This window comes from Penicillium subrubescens (genome assembly GCF_028828155.1).
Source record: "Penicillium subrubescens strain IBT 31985 chromosome Unknown utg000005l_segment0_segment0, whole genome shotgun sequence".
NCBI lineage: Eukaryota > Fungi > Ascomycota > Eurotiomycetes > Eurotiales > Aspergillaceae > Penicillium > Penicillium subrubescens.
The window spans coordinates 224,135-242,684 of NW_026643155.1; the positions used below are offsets into that span (position 1 = coordinate 224,135).

Consider the following 18,550-nt stretch of genomic DNA (forward strand, 5'->3'; position numbering starts at 1 on the left):
TAAGAAAGGTTTGTAATTACTTACCCCAATGCTGATGGGAACCATCCAGGAAGCGAGCCATCCACCACATGAGTGTGATGCGTTGGCCTTTCTATACTCAGCCGCAGCCCAAGCAGGAATATAATGATAGCTCAAGTGCAAGAAATCCGGTGTCGTCTCCGCATATCAGACGCAAACGCTGTTCAGCCGCATAGTGACCTGGGATTATTTCACAGTTAGTAACGAATCGTTGCTATGTACCTTTGTCTGTACTTACCTTCTCAATGTATCTCACACCAACCTCAATACCATCCTCATCTTGGAACTCGGCCTCGTCGCCAAAATCTTCATTCTCTGGGTCCAGGCAAGTCAAACAAGTAACCACAACTTCCGAATACCGCGTACCCATCCTCCGCTGTAGCTCACCTCGAGCCAATGACAGGAGCTGATCTTTGAAGATGTATGAGTCCCTACCTTCCTCCAGGAATGAGGCCCGGAGGGCCGGCGGACTGGTGCCATTCCGGGGAAGAGGCATATTCTCATCCTCGTATGTAACGAGAGGCTCCCAAAGACCAATCTCTAGCAAGCACACACCGAGACTGTAAATATCGTGCTGCATGATGTAATCCTCCGAGGCAGAGTTTCCAATTCGATTCGGATGTTGATAGAGACATCGCTCCCAGGAGATCTCACCTTTGCGAAGAGTCTTGCCTGATGCCATTCGGAAACTATCGAAGCCAATGAGAAATGCGGATTCGGTGCAGGACTCGGCGTTTGTCAATAACAATATCGTCTCCGGTCGGATATTCTTGTGCACAAATCCGAATGCGTGCACACAGCTGACAGCTCTTGCAAGCTCATTCGCCAGATTGAACCGGTCTGTGAGTGAATCCGTTGGCTTCAGTTTCATGAGACGACTGCGGAGAGTGCGAGGTTGGAAAAATCGACTCGGGACTCGGAATAATAGTGTGAACGAGTCGCCTTCGGCGCGATTCGATGGTTGATGGCGGTGCTTCATATAGCCCTTGCAACTCAGCAATCCGAATTCGAGTGGATTGGACTTGGTGAGTCTCCTTGCAAGATCCCGACAGTTTTTGTCGAGATCGGTCACATTAAGCCCTGGAAGAGGCTCGACTTTCTCGAGAATAAGCATCTGGCCCTTATCCTCTCGCGTGCCGAGCTGCGCCGACGAAAGAGGTATATCCTGCGCCCCGAGGCCTTCGAGGAACGCTTCTGGAAGAAGGACTCTTTCTCTGGGCCCCTCTGCGTTTGACGCGATCCTCAATGCTGACCTGAGTGTTTCAGCCGAGGAAATAGCGACCCGGCAATCCTCAATCTCGGAGACCTTCCACTTGAATAGCTCACTCTCGACTCCAGATGTTGCTCGACTGATCGCCAAGTACCAGGATGGATCAAACATATGGTGCCATCGCTCGAGCTCGTCGACTGACTTGTCGATACTTTGTCGGGCCAGCATATACTTGAAGCGACTAACTTGTGCCTCTACCCCATCGCACTCTTTTTTCTTCATGGTAGATTCGATATTCATCTCCGCAGCCGTCAAACTGTTATTAAGCATATTGATGGTCTCGTAGATAATCTTCCGGTGGTCCTTCCGTAACTCGTGTACGATATGTTTGATAATTTCAAGTTGCAAATTCGCACGCATCCAGTAATTCTTCACTCGAAGGATTTGCTTGGCGATATCGCCCCTGGCATGCCTGAACGAGGAACAGAGGTCCCATAGCTTCTTCCCTGTCCTGTTATGGTCATCTGGTCAGTTTCCCTGTCTGGTAGGGGGTAGTCTTGCCGATGCTCGGGCACGGCTTACTTCAAACACAGCTCGCAGAGCGTGACAATAGATACCGGATCAACCATTATTACATGATGTTCAAAGAAAAGTTGCCCCTTCAAATGGGGGATTCGGGTTTTAAAGATGATTGAGCTAAAGCTGGCGATCTGACGGGCTAAGTGCGGCTGAGTGCGGGGGCGGAAAGCAGTGCGCCTTGCCTCGCCTGCTGTGGCAGTGCTATGGTCTTCATGATGGCTATGTTCTTTCGCTTCTCTCAGAACAAGGCTCATGAAGTGACTGGGACATTCTTCTGAATTGTAGCCCAATTTCCAGCGTTGAATGACGGTTGTTAATATGACACGATAATCACTCAATTAAGCCTGCGCTTATCAGATTCGACGTTATGTTCTTGATGTAGCGAAGGCCCTGGAGATTGGGTTTGCGGTTAACTTCTCCAATCTGGTCCCAATGGTCAAGTTCTATTGATTGATCCCGAGCTCCTTCCGGTTAGGAGGACCTGAGTGCAGAAGTCAAATCAACCGGGATTATATACTGCGTTCAACACATAAACGGCTCTTACTGCCGACAGCTTCGGTGTGTGTCATGACTCACTCGCTCACAAATATTTACTTTGAATTTCCACGCTAAGCAGCATTATGACAATTATAATCTTACTTGGAGCGCCACGTACCGTTCTCAACACTGTAGTGTTATGGTATGATGAAGCGGAAGCCACTGATCCTCACATTAGTTGCAACCATCCACATGGAGCCGATAGTTGATAGGCTCTTTCTAGTGTCAAAAGGCAAATCCTAGCAGCTACCCACGAGAGGAACCTTTTGCCGCTGAGGCATGCCTTTCCATATTTAAGCAATTGTATTAATTTTGTCATTCCCGGAAATTGTGATTTAGTCCTTCCCGTGCGGATATTGTCGCCCGTACAGGTCTTCGAGAGACTTGAAGTTGACAAAGCCGAGTGAGGTCAAGAAGTAATCAATCAGTGGACTGAGGAAAATGAAAGTTAAAAGATATACCCCGTACTGTGGATTATCTACGGTCCACCATAGAAAGTGTGTTATCAAAATTCTGGTGATCTACGGGCACTAGTTCAAATGGCAGTCACTACTCACTGAACTACATAATTGAGCATGGCCCGTTCCTGTGACCCACACTCCTTACTCGTATTGGACTAAGTGCCACCAGTTTACATCAGATCGCGATATGAATCAGATTGGCAGGAAACTGTACGACTGATCGGCGGAGGTACATATTGATATGCAAGACTCGTGTAAGATTTAGGCTTAGACAATATTGAAGCATTGAGCGGTGGTCAGGCTCTACTGTAGTCGCATGTATTTAAGCCGCTGATTCCTCTGCACAGTTTGGACACTATACAACATCACAGGAGAAAAAGAAACTCGTCAAATTCCGTCTCTACCCTTTTTTCACATCCCACTCTCAAATCTTGGCCTATAATCATGCTCAACATACTCTACGTCGTTCTCCTCACTTCTGCGGCAGTCTTCGCGTCACAACGAATTTCCTTCGACAACGCGGTAATGATCTTTGCCAGAATGAATTATATCGCAACCCACAATGCTGCTCCGTTGAACTCTCTGGAGCAGCAATGGAATGCAACCTACTCAGTGGACCAGCCAGCGACTCAGAGAGCTTTAAAGGCTCATGTGAAATTGAGGGCAAACAGGCCTCATGTTGTGCAGTTGCCTCGGTACGTCTGGCAGAGACGCCACAAGGATAAGAGAGTTTTACTAATATATTATTCTCATAGACTTCGGAAGAAGAACCCCAGTGTGAACCCGTAGTTTACTAGGTTCAGTAGGCTATGACTCTGGAGGAGGATACCATATCCCAAAGGCGCGGTGACGTCTGTGGTTTGATGTTGAGTTTGTTTTCAAATGTACCATATCTGGGGTGGAGAATGAGACCATGTCAAATATTTGCCAGTTCTGTTTTACATGTTATTCTAATCTTGCATTTTCATTGCCGTAACACCTACTCCGTATGTCGATAAGATTTCTGCTTTCATAGTGAGGCTCTGTGTTCAAATCTAGAGAGACGATTCAAAAGAAGCCTCAGATGGTGAGCAGACAACACTCGCAAATATCTGTCTCACAGGTCTATATTGAGACATGCTTATTCTACTAGCCTTTTACCAGGCCCTGGGGCTTAGTGGTAGATATTTTTAGTACACTCGGGAGATCCACTACACGACCCTCCGCGGTGGTCGCATAGTGGCGGTGGATTTCATCGCTTGTTGACATCACTACCATAGCAAGGGAATGCATTTTGATGAAGGAGCTATGTACAAATCCACCCAGAACTTCTTTCATTGCACTGCCTTCAGATCAGTCTCCGCATCTTCGGCATTACCTCCATCGCGGACGATAATGCCAAGAATCCAGACATTGACACCGAAGAAGAAAAGTGAGGATAGAAAGAGGCCAGGCACAAATGCAGATAAGCCAAGGAATTCCAGATTGTACCCCTGAGAAAGCCAAAGTGCCTGTCATGCACAAATTAGGATAGAATTTCAGAAAAAGTGATCTTTTTGAAAGAGAACATACCTGGCCGAGAACCCAGAAAATGGCTGCCGCAATGCCCAACCTTGGCTTGCGGATAAGAGACGATGATGGTAGGTAGAATGGAAGAAGGATAAGGTACCAGATGAAATACTGTTTCTCAAGTTAGCTCATATCAATCAATAACAGGCTGTGAATCGTACCTGGCTAGTGCAGACTTTGTTAAACGTAACAAAAGCAAATGTCTGTGCAAGCATAGCCGTTGCCAGGGTCCTCTTCGCCAACACCAACGGGATAGCAACGACCGCAAGCAGGAGCTGGGGAAGGAAAGCAAGCGTTTCAAATCGATAGCTTGCTCCACCCGCAGAAGCGAGATACAGCAGTGTACTGTAAGGAGAGAAATTGTGACGGTGATCAATCCGCGTGAGGTGATGGAAGAAGGTGTGATGCAAGAATGGCATGCCATGCTGGACGTACATGACAGCATTCAAGACGACAAAAGTGATAAGCGCCGAAACGGTGAGGATCACACGCGATGAGGTGATAAAACCGAGTACCCTTGAAAGCGGGCTGGAGCTCTTAGCAGGGGCAGCACCGTCACGCTGGGCATCCCACCACCAAAGGATCGAAACTCCGTAGATGAAGGGATAAATCTTGAAATGGACCGCTAATCCTAAAATTGCACCGGCAAGAGCAGCCCTCCGAGTCAAAGTGGCCCAGAGTAAAGCCGCGACCAGGACGCCCAGCAGACCCTCCGAGCTTCCACGGGTACTGATGTTGGCCACCATCGGATTCCATAGCCAAATAGCGGACACGTAACGCAGCGCCCGCTCAGTTGGGAACTGGTAGCACCGACATAGTAACTGAATGACGAGCCACCCGGCAACAACATCAGCCAAAGCAAAGAGGATCTTGCCGAAAGCAAAGGCCACGGAAGCCAGAGGTCCGCTTCCCTCCCATGCAGTCGGGAGAAGCATCCACGCCAGCAGGGGTGTGTAGCGATAAGTGTCGCGCGCATAAGGTGGTTGACCCTTGGCGACATAGCGCGAAGCATCCGTGAACACCATATAATCGATATCGGTGTATTTCACCGCAGAATTGGCATCTTGCCAGCCACCATAGACCAGCAGAATCAAGCGTAGCGCCGTGGCAGCCAGCAAAACACGTGGAACAGAATCAAACAGCCCCATCTTGATGAAACAATTGCCAGACCCTGGCGAGCAGAAATATTCAGGGTTGACGACCGGGAGGGAGTCCGGGAGCTCCCTATTGGGTGTTGATCCGATGGGGGAGCAGAGAACCTCCTTTTCACCAACGACACTCCTCAAAGCTAGCGGAGTGAGATCACCACCTTGGCCAATAAATAAAATGATGTATTTAGGACCCGATTGGCTCAACTGGCCATGCTGCTCGTCGAGTTCCCTGAGATGTTTACAGAATTCGATCCCAGCCAAACGCCACGAAAGATCGGCTGAGTCAGCACGCCAGTTCGATTTCCAGATTGGGAATAGATCGTCTTTTCTCAGAGTCGCGACTGAAGACGATTTCCACGGAGATAAACAGCCGGAAACATGAAAGCAAAACGTCAAATGTGAGGTACGAGTTATTGGAAGTTGTTATAGCAGGTAATGAAGTGAGTTTCAGGGAGAAGTATTCAATGGCATTCAAAAACATTGTTGCTTTCATAGAAGGGGATATATTTACACTAGCTCTCAAACTAAAACGTCAAAAACATAAAACTTCCCGCGTAGCCTCGTATCCGCTAAAAATAACCATACATGAACGAATCAACAATACACAATGCTTCATCAGTAAATCCCAAAGAAAGCATCACATCAAACATCCATCCAATCCATCCAATCCATCAATCAATAATAGACCGGCGGATTGACAAAATAAGAATCCGGGATAGGCTCAAAGTACGGATGTGACCCGAACTTCGGACCTTTCTCGTGATCAGGTGTGAGCAACGCCATAGCCTCACTGCGAGTATCAACATCCGAAAGACCCGGCCACATACTCTGATCACTCCAACTGAGATATTCCCAGAGATACTGGCCGGAGTCATCGACAAAAGGCGTGGCGAGAGGATCCGCAAGACCATTCTCGCCGAGCGTCATGCCCATACGGGCGGGTTCAGGCGGCGAGAACATCATACTCGTATCTCGACTGGCGGGGAACATGTTCGACTGGACAGACCCAGCACTGCTAGAAGTAGCGATATCTTGTCCGCGCTTGCTAGCTTCGTAGATACGGGCGATAGCGTCTAGCGAGCGCTTCGCCGTGTGGCCGAATGTCTGCATTCGCGCGAGAGTGGCCAGCGCCATTTCAACCTGCGCTTGGCAGGATTCGATGGAGGCGCGAGGATCGTCGGCTGTGGGGTCGTTGAGGAATAGGCCCACTAGCGGGACGAGGGATGCTTGGAAGGTCCACCAGACTGCATTCCAGCCACAGAGCTGGTTGAGCTGTGCTGTGATGGCGATGTTCTGGATGGATTGTTCGGCGACCTCGCGACATTTTTCGATCGCGGTTCGCTCCTCCGCTCTCAGGGCGATATATGGAACGCGTCGCATCGCGTAACTCAGCAGCGTGGGACGGAAGAGGAGCATGCGCTGATTGTAGTATCGCCATCTCATCACCGTCCGGACGGTTCGGATGGATTCCGAGCAGGATTCGTGGTCTTTGAGAACGGGCGGGAGGTTTTCCCACCAGTCGAGTAGTTGGGCGTCAGCATGGGCCATCTCCTGGTGTTTAACGAGTGGCGCCGCGGCGAGCGACTCTTGGACTTGGGTTGCGATTTTGGCGAATCGGATATTTTCCACCAATGGGAGCATCTCGAGGACGTTGTCCTGTGACTTGTGTGTTAGAGGGGGATTTTGAACCAGAAGGATAGGGAGTCAATTCATGTACGCACCTTATCGCGACAGTGTGGAGGTCGCACTGTGATATTGGGTCCAAAACGACCCATACTTGGCCGACCCAGTGTCATGCCTCCCCAAGTATCCATGCAGAAGAGAGACCACCAGACCCGGCGCTTGAGATCCATCGAGGCAAGCTTGCTCGGGCTCGGCACTTGCCGGCTTTCGGCAAATTCTTTATGTAGACCCAGCCCAGCTGCCATCCGCAGGGCTGCGCCCATGAGAGAATAGGCCAGATTTGGCTGACTGATGTAGTGGCAATACCAACCACCCATTAAGCCCAGTGCTTGGATGGTCTCCAAATGGGAGCTTCCAAGTGAGCTCAGACTGAGATGGCTCTTGCATCGCAAGAAATATGTTTGATGCGTCTGGTCATCTGGCTTTGAGGCAGCAACACTGCCCAGCGCGAGGACAATATTCAACAGCGCGAGCCAGTGGTCATCCTTCCGATGACCCATCATGTAGGTTTCGCGGAACATCTGCTCATCAATCAAAGGAGCAAAAGCCTGGAAATGCAAGAAATACGCATCCAACATCTGCATTTCAGTCGGCGGGATACAATGCTGACCTTGCAAGGATCCTTCACCATGATTCCACTCCGATGGCATATCGTATTCTAGATCGCGTGGATGAGTGGGGGGAGTTCGAGAGAAGTAGGTGGCACACCCTGGGTCCAGCCAGACAATGACCTTGAGTACGGCTTGGATAGATGAAACACCCAAATAAGAGGATGGCTGTCGCGCTGAAAGAGACAGCGCATTGACATCATCAGAGACGCCCTCGACCAAATCGGCGATGTTTGGACGACTGTCGTCGACTTCCTCGGGCATACTCTGGAGAGACTCGAGATTGTCATCTTCATTCGACAAGGGCGAGACATGCGCTTCTACCGAAGCTGAAGTGGCGGGCGAGGCGGGATGCGGTGCTTGTTGCGCCCCGGGAGCCTGCGGGAGTGATGATACGGATGAGGATCCAACCACGAGCTCAAGCAGCTTCTCGCGCGGTAGGTTGACTAAATTCTCAGGCGCAAGATTGGGAAATAACTTCCCGAGGATACCTCGATATTCATCAAGGGTGGTAGACAGTTTCTCAACATGTCTATATCCTCGAGTTAGCTCGTGATCCCGAGTCACAAAATAACCAGGATTTACATACCTTCTAGATGGACGCGGATCCGAGTAATGACATTGATCGGCTTTCTTGTACCACCGACATGCTTCGCATGGTTTCTCACCATCGCATTTAATCTTGCGATGTCGACATGAAGTACAAGCACGGAGAGTTGTGACTCGGCGGCTTACCGAATCCCGACGTTCGGGATTGGGAGGACGAGTGGTGCGGGCAGGAGTGGCCGCTGTCGGGTTTTCGAACCCCTCAAAGGTGTGAAACATGATGACTGCACTGATTCACGCAGGCGTTGTCGTCGAGAGTCACATAATTTGGGGGTTTTCTCTGCGATTTGAATGATCAGGCAGAATCGGTAGACGGAGATAGTCGTATGATTCCGGGGTTATTCAATGAAATGAAGTAATCGGGTTATAGATGTGCTGGACATAGAAGGTTTGAGTGATCTGGTGTAGTATATTTCGATCACAGTTGACAGTAATTTCTCACAAAGTCTCTTGTGAACAAAGAGAAAATGTATTCCGATGTGGGGAAATAGTAAGTGAGAAAGATGAAGTCGAGTTCAAGAAGGAAAAAAGGGCCAGAAAAGAGGGCCCTCGGTGGACTAAGAGCGCGGCGAACGGGCAGCTAAGACGGAAGCGAGATAGTCAACCATAAAATAGCCTGATCCGCCTAAAATCCACCCCCCGCATTTTCAGGGAAAAATGAAGCCCTTTGTTCATCTTTTGGTTTTGATTATGGGACATTGGACGCGCTGACACTGCCCTGAGAGCGACTCCGGGGTCCCCGGATACGGCCTCGCTTATTGGGTATGCGCCAGGGACACGCTCGGTGAGTGGTGATGTGCGGGATTAACAGCGCTAGCGTGGATCTAACTGCGGAGGTAGGATGGTGTACTTCTCATTGTACGCATGGTAGATTCTAGAGGCCATATCCCTGCTTTTCTTTTGTAAGGTCGGATCGAAATTCCCATCGTCCACACTCGTCATCATCCATTGAGTACCGACATAGAGGACCAGGATATCAATGAGGTGCCTGGGGTGCATTTGCCATTTGGTGGCAGTTCTACAGGTCTGACCGGTGCCACGCGCCAGGCTGACCAGGGATGCGAGAGCGAGATTAAAGAGGCAAATGATTACGGAGGCTGCATGCTCCTCAGACGCCACACGTCTGTTCACCATGCGCCGGAGTCCTTTGGCATGGTTTTTTTTAGGCCCTCCGGGAGTTTAGTGAGGGGCAAATTTCCCCCAGACTGGAGGAGTTAGCTGGAAGTAGAAGTCGAGCAGAAATCATATGTGTACGGATGGAGAAATGAGCCCTGCAGTAGACCAGATGATCGTCTGGGGAAGAGGGTCAAGAGGGCCACGACTCGCAAGTCTTGCCGATCCAGGGCACCTCCTCCTCTTTGATATTGGAGTCTAAAACACTTGCGAGGCGCCCGGCATCCCTTTGGCCCGGAGTTTATCAGGAGATTATGAAAGTGATGATTTCCATCCTGCAAGCCTATGCATGAATCAGAGAAGGGTACCGAGACGCCATAGTGCAATTTCCCCATGATTTGTTTTTCTAGTTTCTCACCGGTAATTCGTGAGCCTCTTCCTTCCATTTCCATGGGCTGACGCCAGGGCCAAACGAGGCGGAATCGGCACTGAAAAAAGACGGGGCCCCTCTCTCAACGTTGTTCCAGGCGCGTTTTGATCAGGCGGGGACAAATAGGACTACCTGGGGGAGGCGTGTTCAAATCATGACCGACCAATTGCCACCGAGAGCGCACCACACCGATGCCGAGACTCTATTCTTCCGGGCGCGATATCCACTTTGAGTCAAGTGCCCGAGGAGGATGAGGGGAGGATTCAGGACGGCATTCCCATCGAGCCCAACCTCCCAATGCCGGCCTGCACGGCATGTATGGATACTTCCTCCGCAGCACAAGTGACGTCGAAAACGTGGAGAAAGAAACCATTCGAATACCCCGCAAGACATGGATGCATGGATTGTACATGATGTATCTCATGAACCCCTGGAGGGAAGCACGGGGGAAATGCACAGGGTGCACCGAATGCCAAGCCTGGTAGGCAAATAGATGGCATGTGTCCTTTAGAGCCGAAGTATGGAAGGGCTGTTAGCTTCCCGAATTCTGGGGGAGAAGACTCAATCATTGGCTCGGCTAGAGGGGGTTCATTGCACGCAAATGGACTAGCGTGTTGTCGGTTCCCAGGCTAGTGGGTTTCAGCAGATTAAAGACGAAATGCAAATTGGCTGGATCGTGTAGACTGTCGAAGCGAAATTCCCTGAACTCCAGAGTCAAATCATAGTCACAATCCGAGGGGGGATCAGTGAGTGATAAAGTTCAAAGTCGAGGAAATTCGGCCCGGCAATGCCTGGGGGGTGTGGATGGGAGGGTGGCGCTGTTGACCCTGAGAAACTTTGGGGTTGAGGCCAGCAGCTCGACGGAGATGACTCCGTGACCAAGAAAGGGTGTCTGACAGGGGGTGTCAGATGTCCCCTTTGAGCCAACTTGAGTCAACATTCTCCGTCTGCTTCTGAGGGGGACAGCACACATGAGTCCTACAGTAGTAGTACCACCGGAGTTTGATAATTCCACCTCCACTTCCTCCCCACAGAAACGACCAAAGAGGAAAGATTGTGAGACTCGAGAACAGCGCGACCACCTGATCAGGGAATGTTGACACCCGAACCCCAAGGCAGGAAAGTCATGTGCCCGGGGCCTCCGTTCCCAAACAGGAAGGCTCGTGGGGGGTTTCTTATCGATAAGCCCGTCGCAGCTGCTTCTAAATAGCTCCGTCTCCCCCAGTCCATTAATAGCTTCAATATTCAATAAAATTCATGATCAAAGACGCTTGAAGTCATGATGGAATTCAGCCGTCAGTCACTCTCCACAGGTTGGAGTTTCCGCGATCGCGATGCCGACGAGTGGATGCCAGTATCGGTGGTGCCGTCAGTGGTGCAGCAAGATCTCATTGCCAACAACAAGTAGGAGCTTCCATTCTTTCCATTCTTGTCTTGTAGAACTCAATTTGACGATTGCAACCTGTCTCTTACAGGCTGGAGGATCCATTCATCGGATTCAATGAGCTGAAAGCTCGTTGGGCCAATGAGAAGTCTTGGGTATACCGCAATACATTCCAACGACCACACGTGCCCGAGGGTTCCGCAGTGGACTTGGTCTTTGATGGTCTGGATACCTTCGCTACGGTTAAGCTGGACGGTGAAGTCATCCTGACCAGTGATAACATGTTCTTGGGTCATCGCGTCAACGTGACCAAGGCATTGGAAGCAGAAGGTGATCACACGCTCGAGATCGAATTCGACTGTGCTATGCTCAAGGCTCGGGAGCTGCGAGCCCAAGACCCAAACCACAAATGGGTTGGATTCAACGGAGATCAGGCACGTCTGGCAGTACGCAAGGCACAGTATCACTGGGGTTGGGACTGGGGTCCAGTGCTGATGACCGCCGGTATCTGGCGTCCAGTGACCCTGGAAGTGTATACAGCTCGGGTTGTCGACCTCTGGCCCCAAACGCAGCTGGCTGCAGACCATCAGTCGGCCGAGGTGACTGCTACTGCTAAGTTTGACACGGTTGCTGGTGGTGAATACACGGCTCGCTTCAGTCTTAGCCTGAAGGGAAAAGAGATTGCGACCCAGGATATCCCTGTATCTGAGAATCAATCAGAGGTGACCTTCCGTGTTAACCGCCCAGAGCTTTGGTGGCCTCATGGATATGGAGAACAGACACTATATGACGTCTCGGTGTCACTACACCGCGGCGACGCACCAGTTGTCGAGAAATCCAAGAAGTTCGGAATCAGAACCGCCGAGGTCATTCAGCAGCCCGACAAGCACGGAAAATCTTTCTTCTTCCGAGTCAATGGCATGGATGTCTTCTGTGGTGGTTCATGCTGGATTCCAGCGGACAGTCTGTTGACCAACATCACTGCGGAGCGATACCGTAAATGGATTCAGTTGATGGTCGAGGGTCGACAACTCATGATTCGGTATGCAACATCCAATTCATTGAGACAATCATTTCAGCTAATGTTTTAAGTGTCTGGGGTGGCGGTATCTATGAGGACAATGCATTCTACGAGGCCTGTGACGAGCTCGGCGTGCTGGTATGGCAGGACTTCATGTTTGGCTGTGGCAATTACCCAACATGGCCTACGATACTCGAGTCGATCCGTCAAGAGACAATCTACAACGTCCAGCGGTTGCGACACCATCCTTCAATCGTCATCTGGGTCGGCAACAACGAGGACTATCAGGTGCAAGAGTCAGAGGGTTTGACCTACAATTACGAGGACAAGGATCCAGAGAGCTGGCTCAAGACGGATTTCCCTGCTCGTTACATCTACGAGAAGCTGCTCCCAGAAGTTGTGGCTGAGCACTCGCCGAGCACCTTCTATCACCCTGGCAGCCCTTGGGGTGATGGAAAGAAGTCATTCGATCCTACCGTTGGTGATATGCACCAGTGGAATGGTGAGTCCTACAAACAACCCCAATGGTCATTCCCATGCTAACAGAAGTATAGTTTGGCACGGTACACAAGAGAAGTATCAAATCTTTGATACTCTCGGTGGCCGGTTCAACAGCGAGTTTGGCATGGAAGCTTTCCCGCACCTGTCGACCATTGAACACTTCGTCGAAGACCCCAAGGACCTGTTCCCCCAATCTCACGTCATTGACTTCCACAACAAGGCCGATGGACACGAGAGGCGGCTGGCTACATACCTGGTGGAGAACCTGCGGACAGCTACTGATCTCGAGGTATGACCTACCCCATGCGAAAGAGTGACATTCAAAACTAACATGCGCAGACTTACATCTACTTGACTCAAGTCGTCCAAGCTGAGACCATGATGTTCGGCTACAGAGGCTGGCGCCGCCAATGGGGCGATGAGAGACATTGTGGTGGAGCCCTCCTGTGGCAGCTGAACGACTGCTGGCCCACTATCTCCTGGGCCATCGTCGATTACTTCCTGAACCCCAAACCCGCCTACTATGCCGTCAAGCGAGTTCTAAACCCCATTGCCGTGGGTGTCCGCCGAGAGCACCATGATTGGAGCGTCGCTCACGCCCAGCCACCACGTACCAGCAAGTACGAGCTTTGGATCTCCAGCAACAAGCCAGACACCGTCCAGGGCAGCGTTGAGCTGCGATTCCTATCCGTCAACACTGGCAGGGATATTCGGACACCGATCGTGCGTGAAGATATCACGATCATCGCCAACGGCACTACCAACATCATCACCGACGGTTTGATTGATCACATCGCCGAGCCCGAGCCACATGTCCTTGCGGCCCGTTTGTGGGTTGACCACAAGGTCGTCGCACGAGACGTTGACTGGCCGCAACCCTTCAAGTACCTCGATCTATCTGACCGAGGTCTTGACGTGCAATTAAAGCGTGAATCTTCCGGACAGGCAACCCTGGTCCTTAACACGCGCAAGCCGGTTAAGTGTCTCGTCATCGAGGAACAAGAGGGGGTCCGACTGAGCGACAACGCTATCGATCTTGTTCCAGGTGATGAACAGACTGTGGATGTTACCGGATTGGGTGACCGGCCTCTGAAGTACAGGTTCCTAGGCCAGGAATCGGTCGCATTGCTCCAGTGAAAATATTTGAATATTCCACTTAGTTTGTGCTCATCCAAAATCGCATGAATTTGCCATACCAAAATGCGATGATTCTTTAGTGCATGTTTATAGACCAATGTTGTGTGAATTTCACAAATTGTCCAAAGCAGGTCATACACACGTTTAAAGTAGTAAAGTAAATTCCATCGTTGTCTTTACAAATCCCTCAACCCGAACTTTCGTATTTGATTGGGATTCTTCAATTTGGCATTCTCAAGGCCTATGGACAATTTGGGTAGCTGCTTGTTTACATTATGACTACGAAGCATGAATCGCCTTTCCACTCATCTTTCAATCCGCTTTTGTTGAGTTCTTTAGTCTTTGATTCCGCCACCGGGGTGACATTACACTCAACTTATTGGGCCTTCCATTTGCGTTGCTCGGCTTTCCACCTTCTCATAGGTCAAGCCATTAAGTAAATAGCCCGTGGCGTAGTAGTTTTACCAGGTTCAAGACTTCTTGGTTGTCTAGCGGGATCTCTAACCCTTAGAGACTGTTCTAAACGCAACGCTATTAGTAACCTATATAGTTAAGCAGCCTAGGATTAATAGAGAGAAGAAAGCTTTATAAGTTATTCTATAACAGAAAGAAAATTTTTAAGTTTAGTAGTAGTGTGTCTATTTCTTCGGCCCTAGCTTCCTTATACGCTATAGTAAGGAAGCAGGCAAAAAAAATGTTAGTGCTTTTATATCCGGACTTATCTAACTACCGGCTAACTAGTTTTGTACTAGAAACAACGGTTCGCGTTTTCCACTAGATACTATAATTACGTACGTTCTACAAGAAAATCTATGTACCGTAAAGCCTTACCCTACACCTAATAAGGCGGTAGTCCACTTGTTGATATTAGGGGACTTTCCTAAAGAATTTTCACGACACGACGTTCAAATGTAGGAATAGTCCACTAGCACGGGATTACTTTTATCTCGGGCTTAGCGACCTTTCAGTACTAAAGCGGTTACCAAAGAAGCTCTAGCCAACCTAGAGAAATAGGCGACAAACCCCGACAATCGCTCACTAACTTTGTGACCTCTTGGGAACCCTGTGTACGTTACATAGCTTTACCTACAAGTATTAGAATAAATAGGAAAATATAGATCACATAACGTTCAATTGAAACCGATGACTGATCTGGATATTCATGATTGATCAAAGGTCTATGTTTTTAATGTTATATTGCATACAACCATAAGGTGTAGAGAACATAGCTTCTGGTCCGCTTAGCCGTACTTAAGCCATATACAATTTACCGCTAATACTCAATGCGACATTTTATAACGGTATTGGAATCGTTCTTAGGGTGGGTGTGGGTGATATGGGTGAGAAGTCTGGAGATGGGGGTGTTGAAATGTAACAACCGCGTGAGCATTCTTACCCAGGCCACCCATGGTCCCATTCGCTTGAGGCCGAGCCAAAGAGATGAGTCCCCCAAGGCCCCTGTCTGCTGTCCTCAATATGGTACTGCCTCGTCATTCAAGAAGAGTCTTGTGACTTTAAATAAATCATGTGGTATGTTCCAGTTGTGGCATCGTGGGGATAGTCGGTCCTCCGTCCCTGGGGCTGGTTCTAGCTTTCCCACATTTGATCGTCATGATGTACCAGAACCATCCAAAAATAACTCCGATCCGCAACGGGTAGTATTCTCCGTCGATCTAGACATATCTATCGTCCAATACTTCATGAGGCCGGAATTTGAAAGATATGCATAAAAAAAGCGAGTTTTCCTGGTACAGGTGTCGTATTGCAGCGCAAAAATTAAATCTCGTAACCCGGCTATCGTCATGAATCTTTTGAACGTTCTTGCACTGCTCCACTTGATAGCTACATGGCTTGGGGTGTACAGCCTCCTGGACACTAATAGTACTCCAAATCAAAGGTATAACCTGCGTGGGGTATCTGCAAGTCCTCAAAGAAACTCACCCATCCTGAGGTCTCCATTTCTTTACAGACGAGCACTCCCTAACGCGCCTGATGCATACACGCCCGAAGGCGAAGTATGTCCCACAAGAAGTCCAGCTGTCCGCAATGGGTCAACAATATCGACAAACGAAACTTCGTGGCTGGGTCGACGACGAAACATGACGGTGGATGCGATGATCGATTTCCTAGGACGACTGGACCTCGGCTCCCTAAATGCATCTTTGTATATCGAGAAAAACTCTGCTAACGCATCTGCACTCCCCAATATTGGTATAGCCGCGTCCGGTGGCGGTTACCGAGCACTAATGAACGGTGGAGGTGGCCTGCAGGCCTTTGACTCTCGAACTGTCAACTCCAGTCTTCCGGGTCATCTAGGAGGTGTCCTACAGTCAGCCACATACCTCTCAGGGCTCAGCGGGGGTAGTTGGCTCGTAGGATCCATCTACATTAACAATTTTACGGATGTCACATCCCTGCGAGATAGCGGAACGGTTTGGCTGTTCCAAGATTCCATCTTTGTTGGCCCAAAAGACAGTGCGACCTTTGCCATCAGAACATCCGACTACTATTCGCAGATGCAGGATGCAGTGACCGGAAAGACTGATGCTGGGTACAACACTTCCATCACGGACTACTGGTAAGAACGGAATCACCTTTGTGTTATCTACACTCCAAGAACATTGGTCCTAATTCCACAAACAAGGGGCCGCGCGGTCGCCTACCAACTCATCAATGCTACCGAAGGTGGTGTCAGCTACACGTGGTCCTCTATTGCTCTAAGCCCGAACTTCCAGAGTGGAGGTATGCCAATGCCCATTGTGGTAGCGGACGGAAGAGCTCCAGGGCAAATTATCATCCCTGCTAATACGACCGTTTTTGAATTCAACCCATGGGAGTTCGGAACCTTTAATCCACCCCTACAGGCAATGGTGCCCTTAGATTTTCTCGGGTCAAATTTCTCCAATGGGGCACTTCCGGCGAGCCAACAGTGCGTTCGTGGTTTCGACAATGCTGGTTTTGTTATGGGGACATCGTCATCGCTCTTCAACCAAGCATTCCTGCAGGTGAACAACACTCAAGCACCTCAGATAGTGAAAAATTCGGTCAATCAGATACTGCGTTCACTCGGAGCGGCCAACCTAGATATCGCTGTGTATGAGCCAAACCCGTTCTATCTGTACACCAACCAGTCTGAATACGCCAAATCTACCATCTTGACCCTAGTAGACGGGGGAGAGGATCTTCAAAATATCCCTCTAGAGCCTCTCTTGCAGCCACAGCGCAAAGTGGACGTGATTATTGCACTTGACTCGTCCGCCGATACTAGTACACGGTGGCCTAATGGCACCGCAATGGTTGCCACATACCAGCGGAGCTTGAGCCCACTGGGCCAGCAAAGTGGACTTGCCTTCCCGTCCGTGCCGGACCAGAACACTTTTATCAACCTGGGACTAAATAACCGCCCGACGTTCTTCGGCTGCAACAGCTCCAACGTCAGCGGCTCCGCGCCGCTGGTCGTCTACATCCCAAACGCGCCGTACAGCTACCAGTCTAATGTATCCACATTCGACCTGCAATATAACACTACCGAGCGCGATTCCATCATCGAGAACGGTTATGACGTCGCTACACTAGGCAACGCAACGACAGACCCCAACTGGCCTATGTGCTTGGGCTGTGCGATCTTGAGTCGGAGTCTGGAGCGCACCAACACCGCTGTCCCAGAGAGCTGCACGGCATGTTTCCAGCAATATTGCTGGAATGGCACAACGAACAGCTCTGACCCTGGTCCTTACTATCCGACCTATAAGCTATCGCAGTCGCAGTTACATGTTCGCACTAGTGGAGGGCGACGATCCATACTGCCCACTGGTCGACTCATGTTGGAGGTAGTTGAAGCGGCCGTCTGTTATGCGCTAACCTTTTCGCTTTGGTGGTAACAAAATTATCATCATTATTGAGGTCTATGTTTGAAGGATTACATTTGGTGAGAGTTCACAGTTGCTGCACTCGTCGATTACGCACTGATCTCCCGTCAGCTTTGTATTACGCTGGATGATTCTGCCCTGAGATTGCTACTGTACATCTCGAAAGTTAGCTCCACTTGCCAAATTGCCTCTTAGATGCCCTAGCTGCCTTGTCATCAGTAAGTGCCTCATATGGCTAGTTTCTACGCAGCTGTTGCCTTCTCAAGAGAAGGCCAGGTCGAGGGGGGGAGATGTTTTTTGACGCGCGAGTCTAGCCCTTCAACAAGCCATGGCCGGGGCCAGTTCAAGTTTGACAGCTACTCCACGGTTTCTGGAACAACAAATTCATGGACAGTGTCTGTTTTCAGTCTGAGAGCTGTCAACTGAATAGGAAAATATGAACCAAGGGGTATAATCATTGTCGTAACCCAGCTAGCGACTGCGCCCAGCATTGGGGGCTTCACCACATGTCAGTGCAGGGCGGGTTTTTTTTATATCCCCTCAAATTATAGCATATGTAAATTCGAATTCGCCAACCCCATGTTGTTAGAAAACCTTGATTGATTGAAAAATGTGACCAGCTCGAGCCGATTAACCTTTGACACGACAATTTTTCCGACACCTAGATTGCATTTCCACAGATATTGCCTACGTC

General features: G+C 49.7%; 6 protein-coding genes across 6 annotated transcripts; 3 read left to right on the forward strand and 3 right to left on the reverse strand.

Annotated features, from left to right (window-relative positions):
* Positions 1-165: 165 nt before the first annotated feature.
* On the reverse strand, positions 166-1,857 carry N7473_006622 (uncharacterized protein; the record flags this gene model as incomplete). The annotated part of the gene is made up of 3 exons (XM_057152562.1): positions 166-198; positions 257-1,739; positions 1,811-1,857. 3 exons carry the CDS (start codon positions 1,855-1,857, stop codon positions 166-168), a joined length of 1,563 nt encoding a protein of 520 aa, XP_057006900.1.
* Positions 1,858-3,249: 1,392 nt separating this feature from the next.
* On the forward strand, positions 3,250-3,594 carry N7473_006623 (uncharacterized protein; the record flags this gene model as incomplete). Its single annotated transcript, XM_057152563.1, has 2 exons — positions 3,250-3,500; positions 3,561-3,594. The coding sequence occupies 2 exons, from the start codon at positions 3,250-3,252 to the stop codon at positions 3,592-3,594; spliced, it is 285 nt and encodes a 94-aa protein (XP_057006901.1).
* A 524-nt stretch (positions 3,595-4,118) lies between these two features.
* On the reverse strand, positions 4,119-5,985 carry N7473_006624 (glycosylphosphatidylinositol-alpha 1,4 mannosyltransferase I; the record flags this gene model as incomplete). Its single annotated transcript, XM_057152564.1, has 4 exons — positions 4,119-4,295; positions 4,357-4,464; positions 4,515-5,733; positions 5,795-5,985. The coding sequence occupies 4 exons, from the start codon at positions 5,983-5,985 to the stop codon at positions 4,119-4,121; spliced, it is 1,695 nt and encodes a 564-aa protein (XP_057006902.1).
* A 194-nt stretch (positions 5,986-6,179) lies between these two features.
* On the reverse strand, positions 6,180-8,620 carry N7473_006625 (uncharacterized protein; the record flags this gene model as incomplete). Its single annotated transcript, XM_057152565.1, has 3 exons — positions 6,180-7,160; positions 7,226-8,327; positions 8,385-8,620. 3 exons carry the CDS (start codon positions 8,618-8,620, stop codon positions 6,180-6,182), a joined length of 2,319 nt encoding a protein of 772 aa, XP_057006903.1.
* A 2,603-nt stretch (positions 8,621-11,223) lies between these two features.
* Positions 11,224-13,987, forward strand: N7473_006626 (beta-mannosidase; the record flags this gene model as incomplete). Its single annotated transcript, XM_057152566.1, has 5 exons — positions 11,224-11,348; positions 11,420-12,370; positions 12,421-12,851; positions 12,904-13,139; positions 13,190-13,987. 5 exons carry the CDS (start codon positions 11,224-11,226, stop codon positions 13,985-13,987), a joined length of 2,541 nt encoding a protein of 846 aa, XP_057006904.1.
* A 2,099-nt stretch (positions 13,988-16,086) lies between these two features.
* plb2 (lysophospholipase Plb2) lies at positions 16,087-17,868 on the forward strand (the record flags this gene model as incomplete). The annotated part of the gene is made up of 2 exons (XM_057152567.1): positions 16,087-16,565; positions 16,632-17,868. 2 exons carry the CDS (start codon positions 16,087-16,089, stop codon positions 17,866-17,868), a joined length of 1,716 nt encoding a protein of 571 aa, XP_057006905.1.
* Between the last annotated feature and the right edge of the window lie 682 nt (positions 17,869-18,550).